We start from the raw sequence: 23,190 nt of genomic DNA, 5'->3' as shown, positions 1-23,190 counted from the left end.
TTTATGAACATACAAATAGGAGCAGAAGTAGGCCATTCAGTCCCATTTACCCCCAATAACCTTTGATTCCCTTGCCTAACAACAAGTTATTGACTTCTGCCTTAAAAATATTCAGTGATCCTGCTTTCACTGCCTTCTGAAGCAGAGTGTCAAAATCGCACAACCCTCAGAGAAAAAATTCTCCTCATCTCTGTCCTAAAAGGGTGACTTCTAATTTTAAAACAGTGGGCCTTCGTTCTGAATTCACCCACAGGAGGAAACATGCATTCCGCACCTACCTTGTCAAGACCATTCAGAATCTTATATACTTCAATCAAGTCACCTGTCACGCTTCTAAACTCTAGTGGAAATAAGTCAAGCCTGTCTAATTTATCTTCATAACACAACCCGCTTATTCTAGGAATCAAGCAAGAAAACCTCCTCTGAACCACTTTCAATGCATTGACATCCTTCCATAATAAGGTGGCCAAAAGTGTATACAGTATTCGGGTTGTAGTCACTCCAATGCCCTGTATAACTGAAGGATTGTGGTGAACCATCGTTGGTTCCCACCAGGTAGTACTGAGCCAGGGTCTGGCCAGTACTATGAGTTGCTGTTGGGGTTAGGGTTGGGTTGTTCTACATGTTACTGTTGGGGTTAGGGTTGGGCTGTTCTACCTGTATTATAGTTATTATGGTACATCCCAGTCGGACTCCGCCTCCTGGGAGAGGTATAAAGGTCACTGCTCTGTCTGGGACCCCTCAATCTGGGATCGTGTATTATATATGGTAGCTCTATTGTAGTAGTTAATAAAAGCCTTTATTTCGTCGAGCATCTCTAGCCTCGTGAGTTATATCGCGCATCAATTTTATTAACTACTAATTGAACTCTTGTCGTTGAAAAAAAGAAAACGATACAGAGAGCATGGAGCAAATGTTAAAACCTGAACGTCTTACGCTGGACCCACGTGCAGCGGGCGCCTCCAACACCTTCGACCACTGGTTGAAATGTTTTCAGGACTACCTCGAAGCCTCCGCAGCGGTCACCACGGACGACGACAGACTCCGGGTCCTCCACGCGAGGGTAAGCGACGCTGTATATCTAGCGATCCGTGCGGCCACCGACTACAAAGGGGCCCTCGAGCTTCTTAAGAAGTGCTACATTAAACCGCCAAACGAGATGCATGCTCGATATCTCTTAGCCACTCGACGACGGCAGCCCGGCGAAACGACGGAACAGTATGCGTGCGAGCTCCTACAGCTAGCCAGGGGCTGTAACTGCAAAGCAGTGTCGGCAGACCAGAACATGAACGACCTCACTCGAGATGCGTTTGTGGCGGGAATCGGATCATCTTATATACGACTTCGGCTGTTGGAGCAAGGTAATCTCGATCTCACTAAATCTATAGAGCTAGCGGATACGCTAGAAACGGCTTCCAAAAGCCTGGCAATGTATCCCGAAGACCACTTGGAGACAGCGTGGCAGGAGCAGTCACAGACCCCACTTCGTCCAGCGGGTCCGAAAAGCTGCGTGATGGCGTGCCCACCCTCGGGCCTGACGACGGCAGCAGCTCCGGGCGGCCCGCGGCGTTACTTCTGTGGGGGAGTGAAGCACAATCGGCAGCGATGTCCCGCTAAAGCGGTGTTGTGCTCCGCCTGCGGCAAGAAGGGGCATTATTCGAAGGTATGTCGATCCAAACTTACTTCCAGGAACAGCAGTGCGGCGTGCGACTCCCTGGAGCCGGGTTCTTCATCGTCGGCGTCGTCAAGGGTTTCTTCCACGTGCGAGGCCAGGACGTCGCCATTCCAGACGACGGAGTCGCAAGAGATGCGCGACCACCAGGGGTCGCTGATTTTGGCACCATCGCCCACGTGCAACCTATGGGAGCAGCCATTTTGGTCGGCACCGACCGCGAATGACCAGCAGGGGTCGTCATCATCCATCTCAGCTGCCTGCAGTGGCGCTCACGAACCAACGGTGGCGTCGATCATCCTGGACCAGGCAAAGCCTCACAGACTCGACAAGTCCATGATGGACATACAGGTAAACAAACGCACGATTTATTGTCTGTTTGACAGCGGGAGCACGGAGAGCTTTATCCACCCAGACGCCGTGAAGCGGTGTGGCCTCCAGATCCAGCCTGTCAAGCAGACAATTTCGATGGCATCAAGGTCCCGGTCTGTCACCATGCTAGGGAGTTGCGTGGTAAATTTAACGGTGCAGGGCACAGTTTACGAGAGCTTCAAGCTCCTGGTGTTACCGCACCTTTGCGCGCCAATACTCCTCGGACTAAATTTCATGGTCCACTTGAAGAGTGTAACCCTACAGTATGGTGGGCCACTCCCTCCGCTTTCAATGGGAAAACAGCAGCCTCCAAATTGCCCAACGCGCTCCACTTGTAGCCTCTCGACGCTTAAGATTACCACACCCTCCCTATTCCAGAATCTCGTGCCAGGCTACAAGCCCATCGCGACTAAGAGTAGGCGTTACAGTGCTGAGGATCGGATCTTCATTCGATCCGAGGTTCAGCGGCTCCTCAAGGAAGGGATCATACAACCTAGCGCTAGTCCTTGGAGAGCGCAGGTCGTGGTGGTCAAGAGTGGGAACAAACCCCGGATGGTCATTGACTATAGTCAGACCATTAACAGATACACGCAGCTGGATGCGTATCCCCTCCCGCGCATTTCTGACATGATCAACCAGATTGCGCAGTACCGGTTGTTCTCCACCATCGGCCTAAAGTCTGCCTACCACCAGCTCCCCATTCGCCCAGAGGACCGACAATACACGGCTTTTGAGGCGGATGGTCGCTTGTACCATTTTCTAAGGGTTCCTTTTGGTGTCACCAATGGGGTCTCGGTCTTCCAGCGTGCTATGGACCGAATGGTGGACCATAACGGACTGCGGGCTACCTTCCTGTACCTGGATAACGTCAGCATCTGCGGCCATGACCAGCAGGAGCACGATACCAACCTCCTTAGATTCCTACGCACTGCATCTCGCCTGAATCTGACCTACAACAGGGAGAAGTGTGTATTTCACACGCGCCGCCTAGCTATCCTCGGATACGTGGTGGAAAACGGGGTCATTGGCCCTGATCCAGACCGTATGTGTCCCCTTCTCAAACTTCCCCTGCCCACTAGCGCAAAAGCACTGAGAAGATGCTTAGGCTTCTTCTCTTACTACGCACAGTGGGTTCCCAATTACGCGGACAAAGCCCGTCCACTCATCAAGTCTACCTCTTTTCCCCTAGCACCAGAGGCTCGTTTGGCCTTTGAAAAACTAAAAGCCGACATCGCGAAAGCCACGATGCATGCTATCGATGAGTCCATCCCCTTCCAGGTGGAGAGCGATGCATCTGATTTCGCCCTGGCCGCCACACTTAACCAGGCGGGCAGGCCCGTCGCCTTTTTTTCTCGCACCCTCCAAGGCCCCAAAATTCGACATTCAGCGGTGGAAAAGGAGGCCCAGGCCATTGTGGAGGCTGTCCGGCATTGGCGCCATTACTTGGCAGGAAAACGGTTCACCCTGATCACGGACCAGCGGTCCGTGGCGTTCATGTTCAATAACACGTTACGGGGCAAGATCAAGAACGATAAGATCTTGAGGTGGAGAATCGAACTCTCCACCTATAATTACGACATCATGTATCGTCCAGGGAAACTCAACGAGCCCTCGGATGCCCTGTCGCGTGGAACATGCGCCAGTATGCAGGAGAATCGTTTGCAGGCTCTCCACAATGACCTCTGCCATCCAGGGGTCACTCGGCTCTACCACTTCGTAAAAGCCCGGAATCTACCCTACTCGGTGGAGGATGTCAGGTCCATAACTAGAAGCTGCTGGGTATGCGCGGAATGCAAACCGCAGTTTTACCGACCTGACAGGGCACAACTCGTTAAGGCCACTCGTCCCTTCGAAAGACTGAGTGTGGACTTTAAGGGCCCCCTTCCCTCGACAGATCGGAATGTGTACTTCCTCAATATCATTGATGAGTACTCACGATTCCCTTTTGTCATTCCCTGCTCTGATACGACCACTGCCACGGTTATCAAGGCATTTCGTGATCTTTTCACCCTGTTCGGGTACCCCTGTTACATCCACAGTGATAGGGGCTCGTCGTTCATGAGCGATGACTTGAGGCAATACCTGCTCTCATACGGGATTGCCTCTAGTAGAACCACGAGCTACAACCCTAGGGGTAACGGACAGGTGGAACGTGAGAATGCTACAGTCTGGAAGGCTGTCTTACTGGCGTTGAAGTCAAAAAGCCTTCCAGTCTCCCGTTGGCAAGAGGTACTCCCTGATGCGCTCCACTCCATACGCTCACTCCTGTGTATGGCAACCAACGCTACTCCCCATGAGAGACTGTTTTCATTCTCTCGGAAGTCTTCCTCTGGGACCTCATTACCGTCTTGGTTGACGTACTCAGGACCTGTCCTCCTGTGGCGACATGTTAGGGCCCGCAAGTCCGACCCTTTGGTTGAACAGGTCCACCTCCTCCACGCCAACCCTCAGTATGCCTATGTGGCATACCCTGACGGGCGAGAGGACACGGTCTCGATTCGAGATCTGGCGCCAGCAGGGGGCTTGGAAACCCCTGTCGCTCCCATACCTCCTGTTAGAGACCCCCCAACTACGGTTTCCCCTCCTGACACGGCGCGGGCAGCATCGGGACCATCACTTAACTCTTTTACTCCCGTGTACAGCTTGCCTGAGTCCAGGAGATGGTCGCCACTTCAAGTCGTGTCCGAGCTCAACGGATTGTCACCACCTCGGGGTCAACCGGCCCGTGAGACATTGGAGGAGCAGTTGGACACCGCCTTGGGGAGAACGCCACTGCGAGTGCCTACTCCGGTGTCATCGCCGGTGTTGAGGAGGTCACAACGACGGTGCGGTCCTCCTGACCGTCTGAACTTATAGACTGATGAACAATTGTTCTGTTTTTTTTTGTACCCCGCCGGCCGGCCTTTGTCTTCAAAGGAGGGGTGAATGTGGTGAACCATCGTTGGTTCCCACCAGGTAGTACTGAGCCAGGGTCTGGCCAGTACTATGAGTCTGTATATATGTTGCTGTTGGGGTTAGGGTTGGGTTGTTCTACATGTTACTGTTGGGGTTAGGGTTGGGCTGTTCTACCTGTATTATAGTTATTATGGTACATCCCAGTCGGGCTCCGCCTCCTGGGAGAGGTATAAATGTCACTGCTCTGTCTGGGACCCCTCAGTCTGGGATCGTGTATTATATATGGTAGCTCTATTGTAGTAGTTAATAAAAGCCTTTATTTCCTCGAGCATCTCTAGCCTCGTGAGTTATATTGCGCATCAAGGATAACATCCTCATTTTTGTCCATACGGCAGTACGAATCCTCCAGTAGCAAGCAATAATAAAATCAACTTCTCAAAGTAAAGGTTTAATGAAGATCCTTCATTACACGGCCACGCCCTGGGCCACAAATGCATCTGCAATCCCCATCTGCTTCCGATTTCTACCAGGTCAGCTGACCCTCACAGCATGTTACCATTGGTTACATTGTAACAACTTTTAGGTTCAATTCCGCTTGTCATAAAGGACAGCACTGCATTATCCTTCCTGATTACGTGCTTGACCTGCTTACTAACATTTTGTGATTCATGCACATGAACATGGTAATCCCTCTTCACTCAGAATTCTGCTCCCTTTTAAGTAATACTCTGCTTTTTTATTCTTCTTACCAAAGTGATTAACTTCACATTTTCCCACATCATGCACCATCTGCCAGGTTTTTGCCCACTCACTCAACCTATCTGTATCTGTCTGCAAACTCCTTGAGTCCACGTTAGTTGTACGTGGGATCACCGATGTGGGCACAAAATCAGGAAAGAATTGGGAAACGCAAACCTTGCCTGCAAGATTGCGATTTCTGATTTTCAAGCCCTCTCACTAGGAGAATAGTGTGAAAAACGACGTGGGGGAACATCATTTCAATACATTAGCATGTTATTAACAAGCACTCGCTCCAGTATCCCCCCTCGCTAAATATTCAGCGGGAGTCATGCCGGCGCCATTTACAACAGCTTTATAAAAACATGAACCTGGTGACCTCACCTCCGAAGGGGATATCAGAGGTGAGCACTCAGATTACTCTTAACGTCTTGGTGTCAGTCACAGAGGGGGAAATGGAGAGGGTGCGGGGGACCCACTTAAGTTCAACTTGGGGCCAGGGGGTGGGATTCAGTATCATCATCTCTGGAGGAGAGATCACTCACAGGCCTTTGATTAAAGAGGTCTGGCAGCTGGCATGCAGGCAGTGCTTCCTGCATCTTCCTTGTTGGGCTTGTATTGACATCACCACTGATGGAACGCCCTTCCAGAGTGGCAGCTGGAAAGTGGCTAGGAGGAGGTGAATCTAGAGGATCAGCACTGCAGGCAACTCTGAGGTTCTTGGGTGGGGTTCCATGAGAGGCCAGGCTGCAAGGGCAGAGTGGGGGACTCAGTAAAGGGGTAGTTCCTGAAGACTCCCTCACGGGGTGGAGGGAATGGACCACTGTTGTGAGATTTTAACCCCACATGAAGGCAGCAGTGTGAGGACAAAGGGGATAAGTTGCATAGAAGTTTCAACCCACTTGTCATGAAGGTTGACTGTCAGAGATCGGTGTTAAGGTGGCTGGCTGTTCCAAATGAATGGCTTGGTTAACCTGCAGCCCTTGTGAGCTGGGGGAATGAGGATCCTCTAAGGATGAGGTTGACATGCTAATTGCCGTTTTCACATAAATCAGGCCTCGCCTGAGCGCACCGCTGCTCAGACAGAATTCCACATCTACCTCAAACCCTGAATCCCCCTCCCCACCCCCATCCCCCCCCACCCTCAACCTCCCCAGGGGCTGGAGCCCCACAATCTGAGCCACCTCACGGAAATGTCCTCTGTGCCCTTTGCCACTGCACGAAAGGGTTTCCTGTATGGGCTTCACACCCTTCACTTCCTTGCCTTCGACCATTACCCGAACACTTTGGCCTTGGCATGCCTTGTTGCCATCCGGTGGTGAAGGTCACTCTCCAGAGGGGCCCTCCCCTTTAACATCGGGGACCTGGTCGGGGGTCAGGTACCACTCAGACTCTGTAAGGTCGACATGCTTCATCCAGGTGGAGTTGAGGGTGACAGCTGTGGGTAAGTGGCTATTGTGTAAAAGGAGAGGGTTTGAGACTAAGTGGAAAGGCACTCGCTGAGAGGGAAACACATGGGTAGATGTCCCAGACACACAAGGAGTGCGGGTCATTGCATTGTCAGGAATACTCTTCGCTGACTTTGAAGTTCTCTTCCTTTTAGTTTATGATTCAGGAGAATCATGGAGCCAGTCGAGTTGGCTATTCTATTGATTGTGATCAACCAGCAACAGAAGCATTGACATGCCATTTAATCCGGACAGGACCAGCACCCTGCTCTTCCAGGAGCAGAACCACAGATGGTGGAGCCTCATAGGAGATACTACCTGTAAAGTGTCTTCCATCATCGAACATCCTACCTCTAGATGTCAGAGTTGTCGTGCCAGAGAAGTCTGCATCTGTCCCAGGGGATGGTGGACCATCTTTGCCTAGCTGTGCAAGAGCTGGCACCACATGGACTGGGAACTTTAAAGTTTCCTTTGCTCTGAACCTCTATGGAAGCAGCTTGTTTCAGGGCAGCAAGGGTGACCTGTGTGGCATTTACCAGTCAGCCACACACAAGTGCATAAGGGAAGTCATAGATGCGTTATTCGCTAGGGCCCAGATGTGCATCAACTTGTACCGTAGCGGGGAGGTGATGGCCTAGTGGGCTTGTTGCTCGGCTATTAATCCAGAAACTCAGCTAATGTTCTGGGGACCCGGGTTCGATCCTGCCATGGCAGGCGGTGGAATTTGAATTCAATAAAAAGATCTGGAATTAAGAATCTACTGATGACCATGAAACCATTGTCGATTGTCAGAAACACCCATCTGGTTCATTAATTAGTTAATCGTTTAGGGAAAGAAATCTGCCGTCCTTACTTGGTCTGGCCTACTTGTGACTCCAGAACAGCAGCAATGTAGTGGACTCTCCCTCTGAAATGGCCCAACAAGCCACTCAGTTTCAAGGGCAACTAGGGATGGACAATAAGTGCTGGCCAGCCACGGTACCCATGTCCCACAAATGAATAAACAAAAAACCTGGACTAGGCGAGCCAGGATGCCATGGGTTTCGCCCACTTAGCAGGAATGTCCCAGGTGCAAGTTCAATCGACTGCACGTACATGGCTCTGCAGTCACTATGGCAACATGCGGTGTCATTCATGAACCACAAGAGATACCATTCCCTCAATGTCCAAATCATCTGTGACCACACGATGCGCATAATGCAGGTATGTGCCCATTTCCCAGGGACTGTCCACGACAGCTCACAAATCTCAGCCACTTTTGAGGGAGAGCAGCGGCTGGAGGGATGGCTCCTCAGGGACAGGGGGTATCCCTCAGGAGGTAGCTGATTTTTTTTTTAGTTCATTTATTTGTCACAAGTAGGTTTACACGAACACTGCAATGAAGTTACTGTGAAAATCCCCTTTTCGCCACACTCTGGCACCTGTTCGGATACACTGAAGGAGAATTTAACATGGCTAATGCACCTAACGAGCATATGTTCCGGACTGTGGGAGGAAACTACAGCACCCGGAGGAAACCCACACAGACACGGGGAGAATGTGCAACTCCGCACAGATAGTGACCCAAGCCGGAAATCAAACCCGAGTCCCTGCGCTGTGAGGCAGCAGTGCTAACCACTGTGTCACGGTGCCGATGACGCCAGTGTGGAGGCCACAAACATTCACTGAGACTTGCTATAACAAGAGTCATGAGAAAACACATGTGCTGGTCGAGCAGGTTATTGAACTGCTGAGGATACGGTTCCAGTGCCTGGACCAGTCAGATGGAGACCTCCAAAACAGCCTGCAGTGGATGTCCCACATCATTGTGGTGTGCAGTTCTCCCCACAACTTGGTGCTGCTGTGAGGAGACCAGCTGGACCAGGAGAAGATGGGTGATCACCACATCTCCTCAGATGAGGAAGAGGTCGAGGAGAGCAGCGAGGATCAATAAGCAGAGGTGCAGGAAGAATCTCAGGAAATGGCCAGGGCCCACATGGGCCGAAGAGATAGGGATGCCATTATAGCATCTCATTTTGGAGACAACCAGGATTAGGGAGTGAAGAGCTCTCCCACCATGGGATCTAATATCAAATGACTGGGGGTATCAGTGGAGGATCCTCGCAATGGTGCCTACATTCATGGGCAGGGCACTAAAGGCATTGGCCAAACTCTGCAGGAGAATGATGATGTCTTCCATTGAGGACAGAGCAATGATCTTCAGCGATATGTCTGACTCCAGCCTGACAGAGAGCTGAACATGTCTTGCCAATTAAACAGCTTAACATGGGGTTCAGGGATGTTGCACAACTTACCTCAGCTATTACAGTCCACTCCGAGGTCAGGGATTCTGGTGTTTTCCTCCAACTTACATCCAAAGTGGGTAACCCTTCAACACTTTTTGAGTCCTTGGCCTCCTCATCACTGGAGAAGAATGGTAGACATGAGAGGCCGGAGGGTTCATTTTGGAGGCAGGGGTGTTACCTTCTATGGATGGGGATTGCGGGAGTAGGTAAGTGAAGGGTGGGAGGGGGGGAGCATTAGCAGGCCATTACTAAGTCATCAATGTGTGAGGTGGAAGAGACATAGCGCTGCCATTCTCACACTCCACAGGGATGAAGCACCGAGTGTGCATGGGAATTTTCTGAGCATGAGCCAATGAAATGACAAGGTGGAGGATCTGTAGGTGAACAAAGTGATGTTTAATACAAGAGCGATATCACAATGGTGACTTATCTCTACTAGTGGTGCCTAGGCTCACCTGTGCCCATCAGCTGCATATAGTTTCTTACTCTTCCTCACCCTCCCAATTCCATGGGAGAGTGAGCTGTGAGGAGGATGCAGAGATGCTTCAGCATGATTTGGACAGGCTGAGTGTGTGGGCATATGCATGGCAGATGCAGTATAATGTGGATAAATGTGAGGTTATCCACTTTGATAGCAATAATCTCCTCCTGGTCCAGCTGGTCTCTCTGCAGCACAAAGCTGTGTAGAGGAATGGGTGTAAATTGAGAGAGGTGGATACTCAGCGAGACTTTGGTGTCCTCGTGCATTGGTCACTGAAAGTAAGCGCACAGGTACAGGCAGTAAAGAAGGCAAAATGATACATTGGCCTTCATAGTGAGAGGACGTGAGTACAGGGATAGAGATGTTTTGCTGCAATAGTATAGGGCGTTGGTGAGGCTACACTAAGAGTATTGGTGTCCTTATCTGAGGAAGGATGTCCCTGTTATACAGGGAGTACATCTAAGGTTTACCAGGTTGATTCCTGGGATGGCAGCACTGTCATATGAGGAGAGACTAAGTCAGTTAGGATTCTATTCACTGGAGTTTAGAAGAGAGAGAGAGGATCTCATAGAAACTTGATGTTCCTATTGCTGGAGGAGTCCAGAACCAGGGGTCATATTTTGAGGATAAGGGGTAAATCTTTTAGAACTGAGGTGAGGAGAAATTTCTTCACCCAGAGGTTGGTGTTTGTGTGGAATTCACTGCCACAGAATGTAGTTGAGGCCAAAATGTTGTCTGATTTCAAGAAGAAATTAGATATAGCTCTCGGGGCTAAAGGGATCAAGGGATATAGGGGGAGAAGGGGGGAACCAGGATATTGAATTTGACGACCAGCCATGATCAAAATGAATGGTTGGAACAGGCTCGAAGAACTGAATAGCCTACTCCTGCTTCTAGTTTCTATGTTTCTATCAAGGTGTGTCCCAAGGATCTACAGCTGAGGTTGAGGCGACCTGCTGTCTTCCACATTCTGATGCTTGAGGTGACCGTGAGATGAAAGTCCCCTGAGGAGGCCTGGACCTTAAAGTTCTGGGCCTGCTTTCGGGCTGTACAGATGTTGCAGTACCATCCTCCTCAGTGTGCGGGACTGGAGGTGTTGTGCTCACAGAAAGGGGGGTGTCAGATGGGCTGGACACCCCCAGGGTCTCCTGGGTGGAAGGCCTAGGCTGCACTCCAACCAATCCTCCTCCCTCAGGAGCCCGGGAACCCCTGGGCTCTCCCATGGGATAAAGGGGAGCTGGAGTGAGATCCAGAAGCCCTACTGTCCTCTGGCGCTGACACTCATGGATTTCCACTAGTGCCTGCACCATGCAGTTAAAGCCCTGAACCATGGAGCTCATGCCCTCAGCCATGGAGGTCATAAGCTGAACCATGGAGCGGACCTCCATGGAGTGCACATCCTGCACCAAGGTCTCCACTATAGAAGCCACACTCGCAGTATTGGTCTCACTGCATTGGAATGACGGCACCATCTCCTCAGACAGAACATCATGGGACTCCTCCACTCCAAGAAGAGATGCTGTTATCCCTTCCTGATGCTCGGGTCGCTGCCTTTGCAGTTCTAGCAGCTCTGGGACAACCAGACTCAGGGACACAGCATCAGTCAGGGGCTCAGCAGAGAATTGGATATGACTTGGATACTTGAATACAGAGTACCATTTCAAAATGTACTGCCTTTCCCACGGACAGAGGACGGGCTCATAATCACCCCCAGTGTAAATAAGAAGTTGTCTGTATGAAACGGTTCACAGCAAGGGGCCATTGCACCTACAATTGTAACTTTAGGCTGAAGCAGTGGCCTTGCCCTGGTTGAAAAGCTGATGGACGTGCTATGCAATTCCAGCATTTTCTGTTTTTACCTGCAAACTACGTGTTGTTCCATATTGGTTTGGTCAAAAACAATTGCATGTATTAAAACACACTCATTCAAATAGTTTACCTGAGCCGTCCATCTTCAGCTGCTGCTCCACCAGGGATAATTTTAGTGATAAATATTCCAGGGTCATCTCCAATATGAGGATTATCAGTGCCTCCAGCTATACTGAACCCCAGACCAGAGTTACCCTGTCAGACAAGGAAATGGTAGAATGTAATGTAATTACTTTTATTGACAAAACTCAGAGGTTAAAATCTATCAATACCAAGGTAACATGCTCCAAAATGAACATGTTGTGAAGTCTGCAAGACAAATTTATTACAAAAGCTCTCTCATAGTCTATTGGTCTCTGTCTATCTACCAAACAACCTCACAAGGCTTTTAGGAAACAACGTAATGAATGCATTTGCTGGTGAAAAATAGTAAGTGTCATTTGTCTAGTATAGGCAAGTGTCTATCTAAGGGTTGTGTAAATGATGGGAACTATATTAGCAAACTGCAAAGCATACAGTAAAGTTTCTCCACTGTCATATAGTGAATAAGGTGTTGGGCGGAATTCTCCTAAAAAATTCTAAGTGTTGGATTTGCGGGAAAACTGGAGTAATTCATTTTGTTTTTTTCAGTGGGAGTTCACATTAGAATCTCTCACATTGTATTCAATGCAGAGGCTATCAACGTGAATATCATTAGATTTCAGGGGGCGGGGCCTATTCCCACCCAGGAGGCTGAAACCAATGGGCCTCTGCGCATGTGCAGTGGGCCCAAACAGTTAGCCTCCCATTCGCTAGCTAGCCCTGTGACCCCTGCAAGGCTGCGCTCCCCCCACGGCCCGATTGTGGCTCCCCCGACCATTCTGGGCCCCCTCCACCTGGATCACCCCTCCCCCCACCAATCGCTGACCTCCCTCCTGCCCCCACCAATCCCAATACAGAGTGGTAGTGGGACCCCACCCCCACCGATTGCTCCCTAGGCCCCGCTACCCATCAGCCCCTGCCCTCTGGGCATGGGCACTTTGCCCCTTGCAGAGTGCCAGGGGCACAGGCTGGCACTGCCAGAGTGCCCATGCCCGGGGGCACCACCCCCCCACCCCTGACTCCCTAGGGGGCTCCGATTGCCCCCCTTCACTCCAGCAGGGTCAGGCCGCTAGCTCCCCGAAAGCTCCTGCTCTAAACCCTGCTGGAGTGAAACACTCTGAAGGGATGGGAGGGGCTAGCAGGCCCGTAGAATGTAGTCCCGGGCCCGCTAAGAGCACTTAAATGATGGAGCAGACCGCATCGGAAATCCGGTTTGGGAGATGCTTAGCGGGGCGCAAACGTTCGCAGTAACCTGGAAATCGTCCCCTCGCGCAATTCTCCCAGCCCACTGCACTAAAAGATTAGGGTAGCAGGATGGGAGAATTGCCCCATTACCTTTAACATCAATTGATTTACCTGAAGCCCATTTGAAATAAGTGAGCAAAATAAAAAATAATTCGGAAACATTCTGGGACTGAGACATATGTTTAGTTTCCCGGGCCCAAAACTGAGACTGCCCCTGCATAGATGTACATTTTAACAGTAGGTGGAGAACCCCCATAGTTATCTCAACCCAGAGAATGGCAGTCACGAGCAATTCCCATGAGAGAGCACATGCAAAAGCAGGCTGCTTCAATGTCAGGCTCAGCCATAGGTGTTGCACCATGTAGCCAGGGCATCCTTGAAGAGACCAGAATGATACCAATAACTGCAACACCGTGGCCGCGATGCTACCTTCTCGCCCCGCTGGCCGATGGGCTGGACAAGACAGTAAGATCGGGAGAAAGCTCAAAAATTGGATTGTCACCCGATTTCTCACCTTTTGCGATCTTATTCACACTGAATATCCAGTACAAAACTGAATAAATTATTTAAATCAATGTAAATTCAAATTTAAACGTAATTAGCGAGAGCAGGACGGAATCGTCCAGGATCACTTGGCCTCGTCAGGGAAGGTTCTTTCTGGCGAGGATTGTGTATGGTCCCCCATCAATGAGGACTAGATGTGATGGCCTCGCTGGTAGAACCGGAGGCCATTGAGGCCCCCCCCGCCGGGAGATTGGAGGCAAGGGAGTGCCCCTTGGGCAGTGCCAGCCTGGTACCCTGGAACTGCATACCAGGAATCCTGGAAATGCTCACCGGGCACTGGGCGGTGCCAAGGGGAGGGGGGCTGAGGGTGGGGCCTGAGGGGCAGGCCATTTGGTGGGGAAACCACCTGCGCACCCTGCACAGCGATTCATGGGGGGAGGGAGGAGGGACCACTGCCACTCTGCAACAGCAATCGATGGTGGGAGGGGGGAAACACTGCCACTCTGCAATGGCGATTGGTGGGGGTGGTGATCATTCCGGGTGTGGGGTTCGCAATCACCGTGGGCCCCCCTGCGGTAGCGGGGGTGTGGAAATGCTGAGCCACGGAGGTTGGCTGGCTGTTAGCAACAGAGGCGTGACAGGTCTCTGCTGCACTTAGGGCACAGGAATGTGCACAATGGCACACTCTGCTGCTATCAGCTGACCTTTGGGCGATTTAGGGCCCATTCACTCCCCCTGCTGGTGAATTTCAAGTTTGTCAAGTTTTTTTGCCACAGTGTGGTCAGATTTTTAAATTGTCCAAAAAAAGGTGCAAATTTCTCCCGTTTTCACGTGCATTTGGCACTTCGAATTTATTTGGTAAGGTTGCCCCCCGCTACTGTTTCACAGTTTACCAATCCTCATAAATCATGGTGTTAGTTGGTAACAAGGCATAGATAAAAGCCAACATAAAATAAACATTCCAAATCAAAATTATGTATAAAGTTATGCTATATTGCATACAAGAGTCAACTAATCACTCCTGTACATTCATTTAGTGCCTGCCTTTCTTGTATCTTTACCTGTCCCATGCAGTGTTACACCCAGTGGTTGTAGCATGGGTGGTGGAGCACTGCTGACCTTCAGTGAAAGAGACTGCAGATGGGCTTGGAGAATGAACTTGAGCAGTTCTAGGCCAGAAAGTGCAGCTGTGGACTGCACCATCTAGGCATGGACGACAGCAGTCTGGGCACTGGCATAGTGGTAAAATCAGGAAGGAGAAAAGCAGGTTTGTGCTCCAAGGAGCCAATGCCATTTCCCCTTGACAATGCCTTAACAATATTGACAAGTTTTTAGAGGACATATTGCTGGACTGCTGCACCACTCTGCAAACCCCTTTGCATACAAAGCCACAGCCATGATGGCAGCACTTTGAGCTCTCATGATCTTGAATAACAACAGCTGAGCTTCCATTGTTGCATTCAGATTTTAGTGGAAACTACTTGTGCTGCACTTGGAGTTGGCGACTACTTCCACTGGAAAGGATGGCCTCAAGCTATGAAAGGTCATGTGCTAAGTATGTTGGGCTACTCCATTCTTCTGGCAGGTTTCCAAATTTATTTATAAGTATTTTGTTATGTACAGATATCAGCATTCTTCTGTAGACTGCCCCATCAAAGTGCTTATCTAAGTCCTCTGCAGTGGAATCCTTGCGATCCAGTGAACTGGCACCTGCACTGTTCCTGTCATCTGCCTTGGCTACAGTACACTCTGACTGGTGTCTCACTATGTATGGATCCTGCCTCTAATCTGTCCTCTAAGGTATGCAAAGTGTCAGTTTCTAAGCTGGTGGCTGTACTTCATCATTACTCTGCTCATAGTGCTCCTCCACTTCCTGGCCAGGTTGGACCTCTTGGGTTTCGGAAATAAAAGAACCCCAAAGGTGGTGCGGGAAGGTGGTGAAAATTAAGGGATGTGTGTTTATACGATCTGCAACTTAGACAGAAGAGTGTGTGAAATGAGGAAGAAGTAGAAACCGAGAAGGAGGATTAAGCATGAAGTTACTGGCATCTTTAATGGCTTCAGCCCTATTTACAGCCAAGGCCTCAGCGATGGGCATTCCAATAATGGCCAGCACAGTCTTGTCCATAGGGGTTAAGATATGTAGATACACCTGTCCCTCTCCAGTTAGCACCTGATATTGGTATGGCACAATGTGTTTTGCTGAAGTGCTACAGTTGAATAGCTGGCACTTTGTGCAAGCTGCGAAATGTGGGCTGAGGCTCGCAGCAGTGAAGGTGAAATGTGGCTATAAGTGTTAGGTACGAGTCTTGATTGATTGGGATTATAAGTAGCTGAGTGATGTGCTTTGCACAGTGTCTGAAGTGTAGTTGGTAGAATATAGCATTTGAAAATGCATTCATTAATTTGAGGTCAATAACTTCTTGCAGCACTGCACCCAGGTTCTGTTGGTGTTACACTCCACATCCATCTGCTCCCACTATCTTTTGATCCTCTGTCTGAAGAACCTCCAGGATAGAGGATATGTTTCCTCTTTGCCCCTTCCCTACTAACTGCAGCATCAGAAAACCTTGGAGCTCACACTCTTTTATGCTGTGCCATTTTTCACTATTTTTCAAATCATATTCACTTCCTGCATGACTCTCAGAACATTTCCAAGAACAATGCACACAATTTCCCACACTTTGAAATGCAAATGTGTTTCAAGAGGTGTAGCCTTCCTTTACCTTCTGCTAATAAGTTATGATTTTAGGTCCCCTACTGATGCGTTTGTCCATAGGCGATTGGATGTGCAGACACATTTGTCCCTCTTCAGTAAGCACAGCTGGTGCTATCTGCAAGCAGCGATCATTCAAAATCCTGTGCTGTTGGCATTACATTGAACTGGCAGTCTTAGTAGTCACTTAAATCGTTAAAGTACATTATTGGTTCTTCGCACTGTACTCTGTACAACAAGGTGACTGGTGTTCCCTATTTAGAACAATCCAATGACATAGGTAAGAGAAGGGACGGGGATTTAAAGCAGGAATTTCTGGAGCTGGGCTGGAAGCTGAGAGCCAAGACGAAACATGTGGTCATCTCTGGTACGTTGCCGGTACCACGTGATAGCGAGTTGAGGAACAGGGAGAGAGTGCAGTTAAATATGTGGTTGCAGGGATGGTGTAGGAGGGAGGGTTTCAGATACGTGGATAATTGGAACACGTTCTGGGGAAGGTGGGACCTGTACAAACAGGACGGGGTGCACCTGAACCAGAGGGGCACCAATATCCTCGGAGGGAAATTTGTTACGGCTCTTCAGGGGGGTTTAAACTAATTTGTCAGGGGAGTGGGAAAGGGAGTTGTAGTCCAGAAGTCAGTGAGGGTGGTGAGGTATTGGGGAAGGTATCAGGGTCAAGGGTGGGTACTGGTAGACAGGAAGGTGGGTTGAAGTGTGTCTACTTCAATGCAAGGAGCATCCGGAACAAGGTAGATGAACTTGGGGCGTGGATTGGTACTTGGGACTACGATGTTGTGGCCATTACGGAGACGTGGGTAGAACAAGGACAGGAATGGTTGTTGGACGTTCCGGGGTATAGATGTTTCACTAAGTGTAGGGAAGCTGGTAAAAGAGGTGGAGGAGTGGCATTGTTAATCAAGGATAGTTTAACGGCTGCGGAAAGGCACTTCGTGGGGGATCTGCACACTGAGGTAATATGGGCTGAAGTTAGAAATAGGAAAGGAGCGGTCACGTTGCTAGGAGTTTACTATAGGCCCCCAAATAGTAATAGAGATGTGGAGGAAGAAATTGCTAAGCAGATTATGGATATGTGTGGGGGTCACAGGGTAGTTGTCATGGGGGACTTTAACTTTCCAAATATTGATTGGAACCTTTGTAGGTCAAATAGTTTGGATGGGGCAGTTTTTGTGCAGTGTGTGCGGGAGGGTTTCCTGACACAATATGTGGATGGGCCGACTAGAGGTGAGGCCACATTGGATTTGGTACTGGGAAATGAACCGGGCCAAGTGTTAGATTTGGTTGTGGGAGAGCAATTTGGAGATAGTGACCACAATTCGGTGTCTTTTGTTATTGCAATGGAGAGGGATAGGGCCGTACGGCAGGGCAAGGTTTACAATTGGGGGAGGGGTAATTATGATGCGATTAGGCAAGAATTAGGGGGCATAAGTTGGGAACAGAAACTGTCAGAGAAAGGAACTAATGAAAAGTGGAATTTTTTCAAGGAACAAATACTGGATGTCCTTGATAGGTATGTTCCTGTCAGGCAGGGAGGAAATGGCCGAGTGAGGGAACCATGGTTCACAAAAGAGGTGGAATGTCTTGTGAAAAGGAAGAGGGAAGCTTATGTAGGGATGAGGAAACAAGGTTCAGATGGCTCGATTGAGGGTTACAAGTTAGCAAGGAATGAGCTGAAAAAGGGGCTTAGGAGAGCTAGGAGGGGACATGAGAAGTCCTTGGCGGGTCGGATCAAGGAAAACCCCAAGGCTTTTTACTCTTATGTGAGGAATAAAAGAATGACCAGGGTGAGATTAGGGCCGGTCAAGGACAGTAGTGGGAACTTGTGTATGGAGTCAGTAGAGATAGGCGAGGTGATGAATGAATACTTTTCTTCAGTGTTCACCAAGGAGAGGGGCCATGTTTTTGAGGAAGAGAAGGTGTTACAGGCTAATAGGCTGGAGGAAATAGATGTTCGGAGGGAGGATGTCTTGGCAGTTTTGAATAAACTGAAGGTCGATAAGTCCCCTGGGCCTGATGAAATGTATCCTAGGATTCTGTGGGAGGCAAGGGATGAGATTGCAGAGCCTTTGGCGTTGATCTTTGGGTCCTCGCTGTCCACGGGGATGGTGCCAGAGGACTGGAGAATGGCGAATGTTGTTCCTCTGTTTAAGAAAGGGAATAGAAATGACCCTGGTAATTATAGACCGGTTAGTCTTACTTCGGTGGTTGGTAAATTGATGGAAAGGGTCCTTAGGGATGGGATTTACGACCATTTAGAAAGATGCGGATTAATCCGAGATAGTCAGCACGGATTCGTGAAGGGCAAGTCGTGCCTCACAAATTTGATAGAATTTTTTGAGGAGGTAACTAAGTGTATTGATGAAGGTAGGGCAGTTGATGTCATATACATGGATTTTAGTAAGGCGTTTGATAAGGTCCCCCATGGTCGGCTTATGATGAAAGTGAGGAGGTGTGGGATAGAGGGAAAGTTGGCCGATTGGATAGGCAACTGGCTGTCTGACCGAAGACAGAGGGTGGTGGTCGATGGAAAATTTTCGGATTGGAGGCAGGTTGCTAGCGGTGTGCCGCAGGGATCAGTGCTTGGTCCTCTGCTCTTTGTGATTTTTATTAATGACTTAGAGGAGGGGGCTGAAGGGTGGATCAGTAAATTTGCTGATGACACCAAGATTGGTGGAGTAGTGGATGAGGTGGAGGGCTGTTGTAGGCTGCAAAGAGACATAGATAGGATGCAAAGCTGGGCTGAAAAATGGCAAATGGAGTTTAACCCTGATAAATGTGAGGTGATTCATTTTGGTAGGACTAATTTAAATGTGGATTACAGGGTCAAAGGTAGGGTTCTGAAGACTGTGGAGGAACAGAGAGATCTTGGGGTCCATATCCACAGATCTCTAAAGGTTGCCAGTCAAGTGGATAGAGCTGTGAAGATGAATAGTGTGTTAGCTTTTATTAACAGGGGGTTGGAGTTTAAGAGCCGTGGGGTTATGCTGCAACTGTACAGGACCTTGGTGAGACCACATTTGGAATATTGTGTGCAGTTCTGGTCACCTCACTATAGGAAGGATGTGGAAGCGCTGGAAGGAGTGCAGAGGAGATTTACCAGGATGCTGCCTGGTTTGGAGGGTAGGTCATATGAGGAAAGGTTGAGGGAGCTAGGGCTGTTCTCTCTGGAGCGGAGGAGGCTGAGGGGAGACTTAATAGAGGTGTATAAAATGATGAAGGGGATAGATAGAGTGAACGTTCAAAGACTATTTCCTCGGGTGGATGGAGCTATTACAAGGGGGCATAACTATAGGGTTCGTGGTGGGAGATACAGGACGGATATCAGATGTAGGTTCTTTACGCAGAGAGTGGTTGGGGTGTGGAATGGACTGCCTGCAGTGATAGTGGAGTCAGACACTTTAGAAACATTTAAGCGGTTATTGGATAGGCACATGGAGCACACCAGGATGATAGGGAGTGGGATAGCTTGATCTTGGTTTCAGATAAAGCTCGGCACAACATTGTGGGCCGAAGGGCCTGTTCTGTGCTGTACTGTTCTATGTTCTATGTTCTAATCCCTTTCAACTAGAAGAGGATTAAAATAAATATGATTATTTCCAGTTCTTCCTTGACTATACAAACTTGCAGTTGCTGTCTCAACTACTTTTGGGAGAGTAACAACAGCAGCTGTGAAAGTTTAACGTTATATATTTTTAATTTAATCATATTTATCAATTGTAAATGTTGCAGCATTGGAGAGAGAAAATTGTTTCTTTTCTTGCAGGGGTCTCTGCTTCTTTCCTATTCAAATATTTTATGGGTGTTTCACGCTGTCTTTTTCCCACCTCTCTCGGTGACTCTCTCAAACTTTTGCCAATGTGTACTCTGCATTTCTGATTATCTCTAACTCTATGAATGTTGCCTCTCCCTTTTTCTGAAGGTCTTTTCTTTCTTTTATTTCATTTTCCTTTTGTATGTCTTTTAATTATCTGTATCATTTACTCATATTCCTGTATTGAGACAAAGGACTTCTACCTTTCTATTGCTCCAGATGAATAGCAATATGAGATCCAACAGCTACTGGGCAGAGGTAGTTTCTGTCATATATCTAAAAGGGTTGCAGATTGCTTTAAGAGCTGATCACATGATTTGATGGTGATGTAGTTAGGGACTTACAGAGGCTACTGTTTATTTTCAGTTTTGTATTCTGCTGTGCACAGAACATCTCTTTCAATTAAACCTCTTGTGTGTTAGTTTGAATCTATGAATGTAAACGAAGGGTGAAATTTTACCACCGCTTTACCCACATTTTGCGGCAGGAGAATGCCATAAAATCGGGCGTAAAGCAGCAAGCGCGAATGGCATGGTTTTCGCGGCCAGCACGACTTTACAACACTCGGATTTCCGGCGCAGTCAGCCTCTCGCGGGAAATGAGCAAGAGGCTAGTTAATTTATTTAAATTAATTAAAATAGGGTTTCGAATGTGTTTAGCAAGCCCGGGCTCGCTTGTCTTTTTGGCCTTGCCGGGAGAGGTTCTCTCCGGTGAAGAAAACACGTGCTTCCCATGAATGGGGAACAGTCGTGTTCACCTCGCTGGTGGAACCGGAGGCCATTGAGACCTCCCTGGGGAGGCCGAGTGCTAGGCGGGACTTGGGCAGTGTCAGACTGGCAATGCCACCCTGGCATTGCCAGCCTGGCACCTGGACAATGCCTGCTGGGCAGTGCCAAGGAGGCAGGGCCAATGTGGGTGGGGCCTGCTGCCACTCTACGTGCGATCGGTGGGGGAGGGCGGTTGTCCGTGATCGGTCTGGGCAGCGGGGGGGCCGGCAGGTGCTGCATCTCGGGCCGTGGACCCCCAGGATTGCGGGGGTGGGTTGCTACTTGAGGCTGCCTGCAGTAGCAGGGGCCTGATAGCTCTTGCTGTCTGTCAGACTCCTGCTAATGCGCATGTGCAGCATCAGACATCTGCACATGTGCAATATCTCCTCCCTACAGGCTGTTGGGTGCGTTAAGCCCTTCCCACAGCCTTCTGCAGTGAGAAACAGACTCACCCACTTTGAAAAAATCTCATAAAATTCTATCCCAAGTCTTTTATTTGTGTAAAACCCACAACCCCTAACATAGTTAAGACATTACAGTTTCCAGAATCAAGAGTTTTCCATAATGCAGGTGAGACATTGTTGACTGAAGCTGGAAAGGAATGACAGAGTGGTAGCAGAAAAATTGTGGACTGGGAGGCCTGTCCATCTTATACAAGATGCATCTCAGGAGTGTATTGGAATACTCTCCTCTTGCATGGATGAGTATAGCTCCAACAACAATCAGGAAGTATGAAACCATCTGGTGCAAAGCAGCCTGCTTGATTGACATCCCATCCACGAACATTCATGCTCTCCACCACCAATGCACAGTGGCAGCAGTGTGTACTGCAGCAGCTCACCAAGGGTCCTTAGACAGCACCTTCCAAACGTATGACAACTAACATCTAGGGTAAGGGCAGCAGATACATGGGAACACCATCATCGAGAAGTCCCTCTTCAAGCTACTTACCATCCTGCTTTGGAAATCTATCACTGTCCATGGGTCAAAATCCTAGAGTTCCCTCCCTAAAACCACTGTGGTGTACCTACACATCAGGGACTGCAGCGATTCAAGAAGGCAGATCACCCCTACCTTCTCAAGTGCAACTAGGGATGAACAATAAATACCGACATGCTGACCTCACCGGTAGGACCAGAGGCTATTGAGGTCCCTAGGAGGTCAGGGGCTGCAGGAATGGGGCCTATGGGGAGGGGGGGATGCGCACTCAGCAATCGGATCAGCCTGGTTGGGGAGCAGGGGGGGCGGGGGGGGTTGGTGGGGGGGCTGCGCACTCTGCAACGGTGATTGACCAGCCAATCGGTTGGGCCGGGGATGGGGTGATCAGTCAGAGAGGCCAGCGATGGAGGGGTTGGGGCACAATATATCTGGGGGTTGCCTGACAGATCTATCTCTGTTCTGTGCAACAGAAATCTGCGCATGCACAAGTACGCTCTCTGGTGTAAGCAGCCAGCCTTCTGGCAAGGTTAGCCCTGTCCCCTCCTGGTGGGAAACAAATTGTGCATTATTTTTTGCACAAAGTGGCTGAAGATTGCATTTTTAAACTCACTCAAATAACAGATCTGAAACTCTCCTATTTTCATGCTCATTCGGTACTTAAGAGTTTTGTTTTGCTAAGATTCTCCCCCCCACCCCACAATGGTGTTTCATTATTGGATAATTTGTTCATGCTTTTTAGCAAAATATATTTTTCCTGAGCTTTATTTCCCATTACCATCCCCTCATTTTGTATTTTGTTTATCTTCCCAGGTTCCAATTTCATCCAGACAAATTTTGAAAGATGTCTTTTTCAATCTTTATCTTAAATCTTGTTTCGATTTGATCTCTATTGTTTACAAATTTCCCAATGCTTATTTCTTTCATCTGTTCTGGTTCATTTCCCAACACTAGGTACAACAGGAATTTGTGCGTGTTAATAAATGAATAATTACTTTGATTTTACACAGCCCCATGAATGTTCTTCCTTTTTTAGTTTGCCAGGTAATTGGTATAGCACAACAGCAGACAGAATAGAAAGAGAGTAGATCGGAGAAGTGATGGCTTTGTGGTATTATTGCTAGACTATTAATCGAGAAGTTCAGCTAATATTTTGGGGACCCAAATTCGAATCCCGTCACGGCAGGTGGTGGAACTTGAATTCAATTTTAAAAATCTGGAATTAAGAATCCACTGATGACCGTGAAAGCATTGTCAATTGTCAGAAAAACCCATTTGGTTCACTAATGTCCTTTAGGGAGGACATCTGCCGTCCTTACCTGGTCTGGCCTACATGTGACCCCAGAGCCACA

General features: G+C 48.9%; 1 protein-coding gene across 1 annotated transcript in view; it reads right to left on the bottom strand.

Moving 5' to 3' along the window:
- dlg2 (discs, large homolog 2 (Drosophila)) overlaps positions 1-23,190 on the bottom strand; it is a 945,868-nt gene that overhangs the window by 483,487 nt on the left and 439,191 nt on the right. Inside the window, exon 10 of the mRNA XM_078221879.1 lies at positions 11,831-11,955. Within this exon, the coding sequence (XP_078078005.1) occupies positions 11,831-11,955 (125 nt within the window). The remainder of the gene's footprint in view (positions 1-11,830; positions 11,956-23,190) is intronic.

This window comes from Mustelus asterias, chromosome 10, assembly GCF_964213995.1.
Source record: "Mustelus asterias chromosome 10, sMusAst1.hap1.1, whole genome shotgun sequence".
Lineage (NCBI taxonomy): Eukaryota > Metazoa > Chordata > Chondrichthyes > Carcharhiniformes > Triakidae > Mustelus > Mustelus asterias.
The sequence above is the reverse complement of the archived record's forward strand: the minus strand, read 5'-3'. Positions and strand labels throughout refer to the sequence as shown.